We start from the raw sequence: 12,741 nt of genomic DNA, 5'->3' as shown, positions 1-12,741 counted from the left end.
AAAATCATACCCTTAAACGTTGATTACAATGCTGCCATGTGGCCACAACTTTAGTTATACTTCTTGGGAAGGCATATCCACATCATTTCCAGGTACTGGGCCAAGTTTCATGTTTCAGCACATTCCAGCTCATGGTAATTAAAGTCAAAGTGGGAGACAACAAATTATGATCCCAGCTTGCTGCAAAACACCACACACCATAAAAAAAATACAGTATGAGACTATTTATTTAAGACTGTTTATTTACGTTATTTACTTGAAGAAACTATTTAATTTAAGCTCAGAGCGAGGGTCTCTCTTTTACCTTCAAATACTGCATGGTCTTTGTCAACCATACTTAGAGAGGAAAGGGGAGGAGAACCATTCAGTTTAGTACAACCATACTCACCAGACCACTACAAGTGCAATAAACATGCAATCCACCCAAAAGATGTGAGGACAAAAAAAAGACAAAAAAAAAAAAGAAAAGAAAATAACACTCAACAAAATACAAATCATTCCGGTAACTTGGACACAGACTGCACCAAAGCAACAAACACTGCAAATTCTATCTCAAAGACACAGAGAGATTCCCTTGAGGGGGCAATGAGGCCAAACAAATTAAAGGGAAGGTTTGTCATTTTTTACTTTATTTGATCGGGATTGGGGGTAAAAAAAACCAAAAAAACAAAACATTGGGACGTCATTAATAATAATAACAATCAGGCCAGCTGACAGAGTTGCTTGGGCCCGGGACAACAACCTCTCAAATGCCCCCCCACGAAAAGTAGTATGATAACACTACTGCCTTTTTATAGCTGCTATATGTTAGCCAGTCCCTATCAGTTGGATCACTAAAAAAACAATCTCCCTCTGCTGTTTGGCTGCGCTGTCATCTGAGGGCCAAGGTTTTTCTTGTCCTTCTATCTGAGCAGTGCCTGCTGCTGCGCCTGCAGCCTCCCTGTGTCCTTTGGGGTAGCCAGCCCCTCCCTTTCCGCTTTATGAGTGCTCGCTACTCACGTCTCCTGCCTGAGCCTCTCCCACTCCACTTTCATATATTTATTGCACATTTTGTTAGTTTTACACACCGTGAACAACAAAGAACAAGAAGGTACAAAAAGAAACAACAATAATATTAATATTAATAATGAAAATAAATGGAATGAAATTAAATAAATTGAAGTGGAAATAAATAAATAAATAATAATAATAATGATAGTAAATTTAAAAAAAAAAAAATATCACAGTGCATGTACCACAACAAACGTGGCTGTTAAAAAAAAAACATATATATATATATATATATATATAATATATATATATATATATATATATATATATATAGTGCTGGATTAATCTCACTGCAATCCTGTAGTTAATCTAGATTAATCTAGATTAAAATTATAGATTTGAATTTTGCCAAAGACATTCAAAATAATATCTATCTATCTAAACGATGAAAATGCATCACAAACTGCTTGAGAAAGCTGTTCTACTATAATATTTGTAAAGAAAAATAATGTTCCATAAGATTTACTTTGGTGTTTAACTTTTTTTTATTTTGTTAAACACAGACATTTAGGAACACAGGTTCTGTCTCCATGTGGAAAAAGCTTTTTCCTGCTAACTGGAATGAACAGCAGAGGGCGCAGCCTCTGATAACATGACCCTAACTGAACTGTGGGCCTACATTCGAGGTCATGAAGAAGACCATTAACAGTCAGCAGCTTTGTGACACGGCTTGAGCCAATCACTCCAGTCACTCAGGCAGACCAGCTTCCGCCTTGTTCACGCCCCCTCCGCGTAATTCGACCAGGTGTACAGCCGCACTTAAACAACAAAGTGAAATTGGTGCCTTGCTCACTGTATAGACCCAACTTAGTGAATAGTTTATCGCGCGATAAGAAATCCGCGCGTTAACGCAGCACGTTAACGCCGTTAACGGCCCACCACTAATATATATATATATATATACACATACACACAGACATATACAAATGCATATACACACACATACACACCCACATACATTTACATAAAATTTTAAATAATAAATCAAGATAAAATGAAAAGATAAATAAAACTTCAGTTCAGCTCATCATTCCAGCTGTCTACTTCAATATCACTTTCTCAAGGAAATTACAGAAGATCTTCCAGATTTTCCAAAACTTGTCAAGCTTATTTTTCAAGGTGTAGCTTATTTTTTCTAAAGCAAAGTAAAAACACATCCCTGTCAACCACTGTGAAGTGACACATGGTTTTTCTTTTTTCCATGAACAGGCTATATATCTTTTAGCTTCCATAAAACAAATATTAAGTAAAGATTTTTCATTTTTGGAGGTCACAAAATCCTCCGGGTAAATATTCAGTAAACATGACTTTGGTTTGGGAGGTATCAGTGATTTAGCTGGTCAGGTTCAACATTTTTTTTCAGAAAGAGAGTACCAAAGGACATTCCCACATGCAATGGAATAGGGACCCTTTCTGATGTTTACATTTAATGCCAGTATCTGGGGTATTAGGGTTGAAAAGGTGCAGCTTGCTTGGGGTTAAATACTGTCTGCTTATGCATTTGTATTACAATAACTTTGAATTTGTATTAACAGTTTGAGTGTGAGCTATAAAACAAGCTCTGGACCATTCTTCCTCTGTTAAATTTTCTTGCAGATCTGATCTCCATGCTTGTAATATGTTTTGTGATGACTCTTTGGAATTACTTACAAACAAATCATATAAAAAAGACACCTGCCCCTTGGAGTCTGAAAATCTTGTTGTAAAGTCTTCAAGGGTAGACAGTGGGGAAAGTTTCAAATTATTACACTGTCTAGCCAGTATGAAGCTTCTCAATTGAAGATATTTAAAGAAATGTTTTGATGGTAATCTGTATGTGGCTTTAAGTTGTCTTCTTCGAAAGACATAAAAGTACGATTGTCTTTAAAGAGGTCAGATATTTTAGCTGCACCATGAGATGCCCAAGTTTTAAACCTGGTATCTGCCCTTCCAGGCTGAAAATCATCATTACCAAAGATAGGAGAAAATTGTGATAACTTGGAAGTCTCTCCCTGGTATACCAAAGCACAGTACCAAATCATTACTGTATTTTTGAGGATGGGGTTTTTGGTCTGTTTGATTAGTTTGTTCTTGTTGGCTGAATATATATACAAATTTAAAGGAATGTTAATTGAATGTGATTCTATAGAAACCCAAGCTGGGTCCTTCACAAAATAAAACATTGCTGCTCTGATTTGAGCTGCCCAGTATTACCACAAAAGATGCTTGGAAGCTGTAGTCCACCTCTGTCATATGGTAGATATAACAATGAGAGCCTGAGCCTGGGGCGCCTATTGTTCCAAATGAAGGAGGAGAAAAGCTTTGTGAGCTAAAAAATAAAAGTGGGGGAGCAAGTGGAATAGACTGGAAAAGATACAAATACTTGGGTAAGACTGACATTTTCAAAATGTTGATGCGCCCAATCATAGATATGGGTAATCTTGTCCAGCTGTTTATAAGTTCTGTAACTTTATCTGTTAAGGGATGGTAGTTCATTAGGACATTTTTATCGATGGTAGGAGTGATCTTCACACCCAAATACACAAAACCACTTAAAGATACCACAAAAGGGCTACGAATTGTTCCCACTCCACTTTCATCATGGTGGAGCGGAATCTCTCCTTCATGTCTCTCTTCCTCTCCAATGCAGTTAAATGTTACTGCTTATGTCTGAAAGGACGTGTGGTGTTAGGTTTTTATGCTAGCTAAATTACGTTAAAGTTTATGTTAAGTGGACGAGCTGACTGTGTAAATGGTCTCTTCTTACCTGCCTCAAAATTAACACCTGCAGCTGCTGCCTGACTACTAGTTCCATCTTCTTCATCACTAAACTCAGCAATGGGATTTGAGTTGTAGAATGGCCAGTGAAATGAATGGGAGCACTTTGGGTGAACTCTTAAAAAAGTTTGCACTGTGACGGTGGCGGTAATGCAGGACATATGGTTGCCAACCTCAAAAAAGGGAGACGAAGTCCCATGATCCCAACAGTACCCACTAAAGAGTACTTTTTAATACATTAGTGTGGATTATATGGCCACAGAGAATACAGCATTCTGATTTAGGTGAGGCATTATTTATACATAAGATAACACCTTTTGTACTAATTGTTTATTCTCTGTGTTTTGGTTTTTTTTTTTTGTTGCTGTTGTTTTTCTCTCCACAGAGTGCAGGGGATGTGGAGAGCACCTTAACTACCCTAAGTGTCCTGGATGAACTTCTGTCTGCTGGTGAGCTCAGATTAGCTCTTCACCACTTAACTGCATTTGATATGGCAATATCATAGAGGGCTAACTGTTTTATCCCTAAAAAAAACAAAGGGGCAGTTTAAAAACTGGTAGTGAGACAAAGAAGAGACGAGGAGAGTGGTTTGATGCAGGAAAGTGAGAAATCTAATCTGCTTTACCAACAGGGTTGCAATGACTTTCAAACTTCACAAATGTATCACTTGTATCAGAAAGCTCCCATCCTTAAACAAATGTAGAAAATACTTTTTATTGAGAGGTCAAAGTGGTAATGAGCAAAATAAAATTTTATGTCTTTATTTGCAACTTTTTATTCATCCATATACAATATTTACCCAGAACTACCACAAAACGTACATTCTCTTTTGATTGTCTCTTTCACATACTGGTAACAGTAGGATTGATTGAAAGTCCATAATTAAAGTTAACAGTTCAGTAGAAGTATCTGGACAGATATCAATGTGAATGTGCTTGTTTCCATGCACTCCTGTTTTGTGAATGCACACCTTGAAGAGTTTTTACTCAGTTGCTGTACTGATTATTTGTTCTTAAATAATGTCTGTTTAAACAGAAATTTAAAAAAGCAACAGAATAATTAAGATGCTAAGTGTTGAAAATAGTTTGGGCCCGAAAAGAATGAAATCAAGTCAATTTTCAAGTCAATTTTATTTATAGAGCCCATTATCACAAAACATAGTTTGCCTCAGAGGGCTTTACAGTGTACAACATCCCGCTGCCCTTAGACCCTCACATCACCCAAGGAAAAACTCCTGAAAAAGAACACCAGTAATGGGGAAAAAATGGAAGCAACCTCAGGAAGAGCGGTAGAGGATGATGAGGGATCCCTCTTCCAGGACGGACAGACGAGCAATAGATGTTGTAAATAACAAATGAAATACAATCATGGCAAAAAAAGGAAAGAGAAAGAGAGAGGGGGAGAGAGGGGAGAGAGGCACGGCAATAATAGAAACAGATGCATGTCATATTATAATAATGGCAGTTGTGAAATTATTAATTGCGCTCTATGATGATGTTGAAGGTGATGATAACAGTCTCATGCATATGCTGATAGGGAGGTGTCCAAAGGCAAGATCACATTTGCGACATCGGCGCAACCAGGACCAGGCCACAATCACCCAAGGACAAACTCCTGAAACAGAACACCAGTTATGGGCAGCCAGAGCACGAGCACAACCACAGGCAGGGTTCACAGCATGAGCATAGCTATCACCACAGTCAGGCACAGTCAAGGTTACGGCCAGGATCCAGGAAAACTAGGAAACAAGGGAGCAGGAATGCTCCCGAGGGCAACAGGATTAGCGTAGTGCAATTCAACAGACCCAGGATCTGTAATCGCGAGCCCCAGGTAGTGAGAGTACCACATAGCTATCACAGATGTAAGGCTAAGCTAAACTACTGAGGCTAAGCTAAGCTTGCAACCTGCAATACAGTGAACAGACATGCATGATTTTCCGATGGCGGCATTGAGAGAAGGAAAAGGAGCTCAGCGTATCAGAGGAAGTCCCCCGGCAGGTTAAACCTATGTCAGCCTAACTATGGGCTGGTCCAGGCAACCTGAGCCAGCCCTAATTATAAGCTTTATCAAAGAGGAAGGTCTTAAGTCTACTCTTAAAAGTTGAAATGGTGTCTGCCTCCCTGACCAAAACTAGAAGATGGTTCCACAAGAGAGGAGCGTGGTAGCTGAAGGCTCTGGTTCCTATCCTACTTTTGGAAACTCTGGGGACCACAAGTAATCCTGCATTTTCAGAGCACAGTGATCTTGAGGGTTGGTAAGGAACTATGAGCTGCGACAGATAGGATGGAGCCTGACCATTTAGAGCTTTGTAAGTAAGGAGGAGGATTTGAAATTCAGTCCTGGATTTTACAGGGAGCCAGTGCAAAGAAGCTAAAACAGGAGAAATATGGTCCCTTTCCTTGCTTCCCGTTAAAACACGAGCAGCAGCGTTCTGCACCAGTTGGAGAGACCTAAGAGATTTGTTGGGGCAACCAAATAATAGGGAGTTACAGTAATCCAGCCTAGAGGTGAAAAATGCATGTACTAATTTTTCAACATCTGTTTGGGAGAGGATATGTCTAATTTTTGCAATGTTACGCAAATGAAAGAAAGCTGTCCTTGAAGTTTGTTTTTTGTGGGAGGCAAAAGTCAGCATAACAATGGAAATTTATAGAGTGTTTTCTAATTATGTTGCCTAGAGGAAGCATATATAAAGTAAAAAGGATTGGTCCAAGCACCGAACCTTGTGGCACTCCAAAGCAGACCTTAGTATGTGCGGAGGGTTGATCATTGATGTGAACAAATTGGGAATGATCTGATAAGTACGACTTAAACCAGGCTAGTGACATTCCTTTAAGGCCAATTAAGTGTTCAAGTCTGTGCAGTAAGATTTGATGGTCAATGGTGTCAAATGCGGCACTGAGATCTAATAGGATTAAAACAGAGACCAGACCTGTGTCAGAAGCGATTAAGTCATTATTAATTTTTGCAAGTGCCGTCTCTGTACTATGATGAACTCTGAAACCTGACTGAAAGTCCTCGAATAAACTGTTATCTTGGAGAAAGTCACAGAGTTGATGAGCAACCACTCTCTCAAGGATTTTAGAAATAAAGGGGAGATTAGATATCGGTCTATAGTTAGCTAAAATCTCAGGATCGAGAGTGGGCTTCTTTAGAAGAGGTTTAATGACAGCCACTTTAAAAGACTGAGGTACATAGCCTGTTAATAAAGACGCATTGATTATATCTAATAAAAAGTTGTCTAATAAGGGCAAAACTTCCTTAAGGAGCTTAGTCGGGATGGGGTCTAGCAGGCATGTTGATGGCTTAGATGCAGAAATCAAAGTATAGAGTCAAAGAAGGTCAATGGGGGATAAACAGTCCAAATAAATTTCAGGCCTTGCTGCCATATCCAGGCTATCTGAGTCCGGGGTCAGGTCAGTTAAGGGAAGGAGGTGATGGATTTTATCTCGAATAGTTATAATTTTATCATTAAAGACAGTCATAAAGTCGTCACTGCTTAAGGCCGAAGGAATACAAGGCTCTATGGAGCTGTGACTCTGAGTCAGCCTGGCTACAGTGTTGAAAAGAAACCTGGAATTGTTTTTGTTTTTCTCAACTAATGATGAATAATAGTTTGCCCTGGCATGGCGGAGGGCCTACACTTTAAGACTGTCCAGCCAGACTGAATAGGACTCTTCCAATTTGGTTGAACGCCAGTGTCTTTCAGATTTTCGCGATGTTTGTTTCAATTTGCAAATCTGGAGGTTAAACCATGGAGCTAATTGTCTTTGTTTCATTATTTTCTTGAAGGGTGCAACAGTGTCGAGAGCTGATCGCAGTGAGCCAGCAGCACTATCAACAAGACAGTCAATTTGAGAATGACTTATGTTAGTAGTAGTGTTCTCAGTCGCTGTAAGACATGGTAATGATGTCAAAGCAGAAGGAATTAGTTTCTTAAATTTAGCCACTGCTGAATCAGATAGACATCTAGAATAGTAGCTCTTACTGAGAGGCTTGTAGTCGAGTAATAAAAAATTGAAAGTTATTAAACAATGGTCTGACAAAGCAGGAATCTCAGGAAAGACTAATAAATGATAATGATAATGATTCAAAATATTGGGCAATGTCCCCACAGTGGGTGCAAGACAGGAGAGAATACTGTTGGAACTTGGATTTTTAATTTGTTTTCCAGTCCAGAAAAACACAAATGACCTTCAGCTACAATAGTGCAACTGGGCTTTAAATATTGATTTAGTCCATTTTTCTTTTCTCTGTTTTGAAAATAGCTTTGCCAAAGCAATATGTTGCCTGTTAATTCTGTTTTAGGCATTATTATACACTTATGATGAAATGGGAACCGATTTCTTTCAGTCTTTTGCCAAACGTTGCTTTCCTCCATTCATTGCTTTGTCTCTTTCTGCCCTTTCAGTTTTCAGTCTGGTTGAACCATTATACAGTTTTGTCCTCCATGCCCAAAAATAACCCTTAACATTTATGAAAAAAAGTAAATGTTGCAAATTTGTATTGATGCTTTTATGAATAGCTTTTGATAGCTTTTGATGCAAAATATTTGCAGAGGAGTATTTCATGTTTTTTTGTTTTTTTATAGTCGCATCCCTGATATGTAAAAGCCATAACACTGAAACTAGTAAAAACTAAACTAAAACTAGAGCACGTAAACTATAAGAACTAAACTGAAGTGTGCAAACCCACTCTGGAAAATGACTGAAACTAAACTGAACTGAAAACAGAAATTAAAAGTAAAATAAAAATAAAAAATATTAAAAAATACTCTGCAGTGTCCTGATCACTCCACGCATATCCAGGGTTTGCAATGCTTCACTTTAAGTTGTGTCCTTAATGTGTCCTTTTTCTGAAGTCTTTTTCCTTTTTATTCCACCCACCAACCTTTACACCTCTGACTGCAGCAATTTATTTCCTGAATTTTAATACTTGATGTTTTTTTAATGTCAAAATGAAAAATGTAGCTTACATAAATAAGGTGTGTGGGATAGTTTGTGTGATGTTACTTCTGTTCCTCAGCACACTGGAAGTAAAAATGAGGCACGAGGTAAAACTGCTGATTTTCAGATTCAGCGGTGCAAACTCTTTTAGATATAGTCTTAATATCAGGGAAACACTTACACCCAGCAGATCCCTTCCCTGTAAATCAAACATAACAAAACACTAGTTTTGCCTCTGTGGACTCTTTTCCAGCAGAGGAAACCTCAGTATGTAGTCAACCCTCTTTTTCTGTGCAGGTACAGATCGTCGTATCCACTACATGATCAGTAAGGGTGGTAGTGAGGCCTTGCTCACTTCACTCGTCAGCACTGGTCGCAGCATCAATCCCAACTACACCGTCCTGTTGCCACTGCTGCACCTGTTGGCCAAAGTTGGACACAGAGGTAAGGTTGGAATAAAAGATGAATGGCAAAAATATCAGGTTGATGAAAACTCAAATGTTTGACAATTTAACAAAATCTGAGATACACCAGAGCCCTGTCTCTTAATGGTGGTGATTTAGTCATCATGAACACAACATGCTGACAGGATGACTAACTCACCATCTGTGTCTTGCAAAAAAGAAATACCAACCAGATATCAGAAATGTACACAGCTCCTCTGGGGTACCTTGGTAGGAAAAAAAAAGCTTGATGTGTAAAACTGCATAAATGGCTTTGTAATCTTTTCCAACATGGTTTTGAAATTGTTGTCCTCTGATTTTGTTTTTGTTTTCCAAAAAGCAGCAAATGGATGTAGAAGAGTGTATAAAAAAAGGAAAAAAAGTCATCATTATGCTATGGTAGCTCCCCAGGGATTTATACTTTTATTAATTTCATGCGATAATTGTTTTTAGGGGAGGCAGATTTATGTGTTTTATTTATGTTTGTGGAATAAATCTATCAGTCTATTAATCAGGTAAAATTTCTACTGGGGCTGTCTACGTTAACTCCTTAATCTCAATTCTGTTAAGATCGGTACATAAAAATTGTGTTAACTGCAGGCGATCCCGATTTCAGAGACTGTATTGGGCTGAGTCTTTAACACAGAGGACAGTAACATACAAATCCTTGCCAGGTAAGACAGATGGAGTGAAAGAGGTGTGAAAGAAGTCATCTATATCAAATTGGATCTGATAGAACTGAGGAAGCCTGTTGGATAGTGTTGAAATGTCTTCAAGCAAGTCCAGTTGCCTACGACATAGCACTCAGAATAAGACGTAAAATAACTAAGTCCTCTGCATATCCACAGGCTTTGCTACCCTCTGGAATCAACCACTTGATTCCGGCCACTAAACTGTCAACAGGCCATTTTGTTTTCATATGTAATCTTTTATCAACAAGGACTCTCTCCACTCTGCATAAGATTAAGAAAGGTTGGGAAGCTGAACAAGGTACCATGTTGTTGGATGAACACTGGAACAATGCACTGAAAGCAATAAACTTATCCTCCTCCTGTGTGAGATTAAGACTCCTTCAGTTCAAAGTTATTCATAGGATCCATTTTACCAAAGCTAGAATATCAAAAATCTACCCAAATCTCTCTAACACTTGTCACAGGTGCTCACAGGCACCAGCAGAGTTGAGTTACATGTTTTGGCCAAGCCCAAGTCTGGTGGAATACTGGAGATTTTTATTTTTTTTTTTATATTATGTCAACGGTATTCAAACTATCTCTATCCCCATCACCTAAGATTGCCATCTTTGGTATCCCCGGGGAGGATGTTAGAATGACGGTTAAAGAAAGAAATGCAATTTCCTTTGCCTCATTAATTTCTCGTTGTTGAATTCTTATTTCATGGAAAAATTGCTCACCTCCCTCAACTACATCCTGGTTGCAAGATTTGATGTCATTTCTGAAATTGGAAAAGATAAAATTCTCTGCCTCTTATCTCCTGTTTTGAAAAATTTCAAACTATCCTATTAGACTAGAGTAGGCTGGGTTGACATTTTGACACTATTGATCTTGTGTACTACCAGTTGACTCTGTTGACTGCCAGTTTTTTTCTTTCTCTTTAATTATACTTACTTTTTTGTTTTAAGTACCTTACCTCTTTAATTGTAATCTAACATGACAGTTATACATATAATTTAATCATTGTATTTAATTTGCCTTTATGAGTAGGGAGGGGATTGCGGGGAGGAAAGGGGGGGGTACTTTCTGTTTTCAAAAACAACAACAACAAATAAGACCCCAACATAACTCTGTAATATTGTACTTTACTAATGTGATTTGTTGAATAAAATTTGTTTAAAAAAAGGAATAAGACAAAAAAATAACATTTTTTAAGCATTTTTAAACAAACCAATTACAACTACCAGTGGTCACACCCAGCAGGACCTTAGTCAATGCACTGTCACAAGTAATATTTTCAAAATGACATGAATAAAAGTTAGATCCCTGGAGAGCTAGCTTATTATTTTTCTGCATGATGATGGCTAAATGATGGTTGTTTAGACAGGTCTACAGAGTGCTGAAAAACTCAGTCATAGAGCAAAGATAACTAAACTGTTTGCACAAACTGTGAACCTGAGGGAACATATGACAAAAATATTTGTACAGATTCACACATCAAGGTGACTGCAGAGGTGCTTAGGAGAAAACTCAAAACGAAACCAAAAGAATGGGCCTGCAATCATGTCTCACCTCTTAATATGAAGGCAAAACCATTAGGCCAAAAGCAGCGCTGTCATGTTGTGCAGTGTTAGTAATTTGGGGTTGCTATTACTGTTGTTTGGTTTGAGGTCATACATTTTATATGACTGTTTTAGACAAAATCAGTTCTTTACTTAAGCAACATGAATACACATGTGGGCTTTGTGACTCTAAGGGGCCCAACAGGTAGCAAGTATAACATTTCTAATAATGTGTCTGCTTGTAGTAAAAGTCATTTCTTCAATTGAATCTTCTGTGTGCATATGCATTATGTATGCACTAAATGTGTAAAACGCAGGTGAGATGGATTCATAAAGATAAAATCCAGCATATAATCAGCTGATTCTACACCTTGATGACCTCACCATTACTCTGTTTACTTAATCATGGAAATATTTGTTTTTTGGCTGTCTGTAGACCGTCGTATAGGTCTGAAGGCAGAGAAGGCTGGAGCTGTGCTGCTAACTCTCAATCTGCTCAAACAAAATGTCAGACACGCCAGGAGGGCTGCAGCCTGTCTGTGGGTCATCTACGTCTTCTCTTCTTCAGGTACACACACACACACACGCACACACACACACACACACACACACACACACTCTTACAGAGAGAGCACTCTCTGATAAATTGATACTTATATGATATGGATGAATACTTGTTGCTATGATAAAGGAAAAGAGGATACTTTTGGATCCTGGTTGTTTTACCGCTTTGCTTTAACAAAGTCTTTTGTCATCTGAAGTAGTGATCAGCTGAACATGGACTGCCCTGATTGCTGTTAGCTTGCTTGGTTTGTTTTTTAGCCTGGTAGCTAAACTAGCTGGTTGCCAGCTATGACTATGGGTGTCTGCCTACTCACATCGGTCATCTGTGAGAAGATATGAGGAAGAAGGTTGAGCTCCTCATGCAGCTCTCCACAATCACCACTGCCCCAGCTAAACACATCTGCTCCGTGTCCTCAGCACTTGTCACACCAGGCTCCAACAGCACTCTGCCCTGGTCTGGGTTTGTTCTTGCCATTGGTGAGTCGGCCCCATCTGATGCTCCGGCAGCTCAGAGAGAGAGCATGCATGGTTGAGCCTTGGAGCAAAGCCCAAATCTCGAGTGTGTTTTACACCAGAGCCCCAGACTGTTGTAAAGGGTTGCAAGCTGCATAGGAAACACTCCCTTCATGGTTCCATGTCAGAGTATCTACCCCTGGAGAATAAGTTCAAAACCCTGGAGCCCACCGTCCATACTCTTGATGAGCAGGAATTCCCTCCTTCTATGTGACTGGCCGCAGTCCTCCATGCC

The 12,741-nt window shown here is 38.8% G+C and overlaps 1 protein-coding gene across 1 annotated transcript in view; it reads left to right on the top strand.

The window, feature by feature from the left end:
- LOC121950740 (cytosolic carboxypeptidase 4) overlaps window positions 1–12,741 on the top strand; it is a 149,038-nt gene that overhangs the window by 13,020 nt on the left and 123,277 nt on the right. The window contains exons 2-4 of the mRNA XM_042496838.1: window positions 4,193–4,256; window positions 9,051–9,197; window positions 11,866–11,997. Coding sequence (XP_042352772.1) covers window positions 4,193–4,256; window positions 9,051–9,197; window positions 11,866–11,997 — 343 coding nt within the window. The remainder of the gene's footprint in view (window positions 1–4,192; window positions 4,257–9,050; window positions 9,198–11,865; window positions 11,998–12,741) is intronic.

The sequence above is a fragment of the Plectropomus leopardus genome, chromosome 11, assembly GCF_008729295.1.
Source record: "Plectropomus leopardus isolate mb chromosome 11, YSFRI_Pleo_2.0, whole genome shotgun sequence".
Taxonomy (NCBI): Eukaryota; Metazoa; Chordata; class Actinopteri; order Perciformes; family Serranidae; genus Plectropomus; species Plectropomus leopardus.
This window is presented reverse-complemented; position numbering and strand designations above follow the sequence as displayed.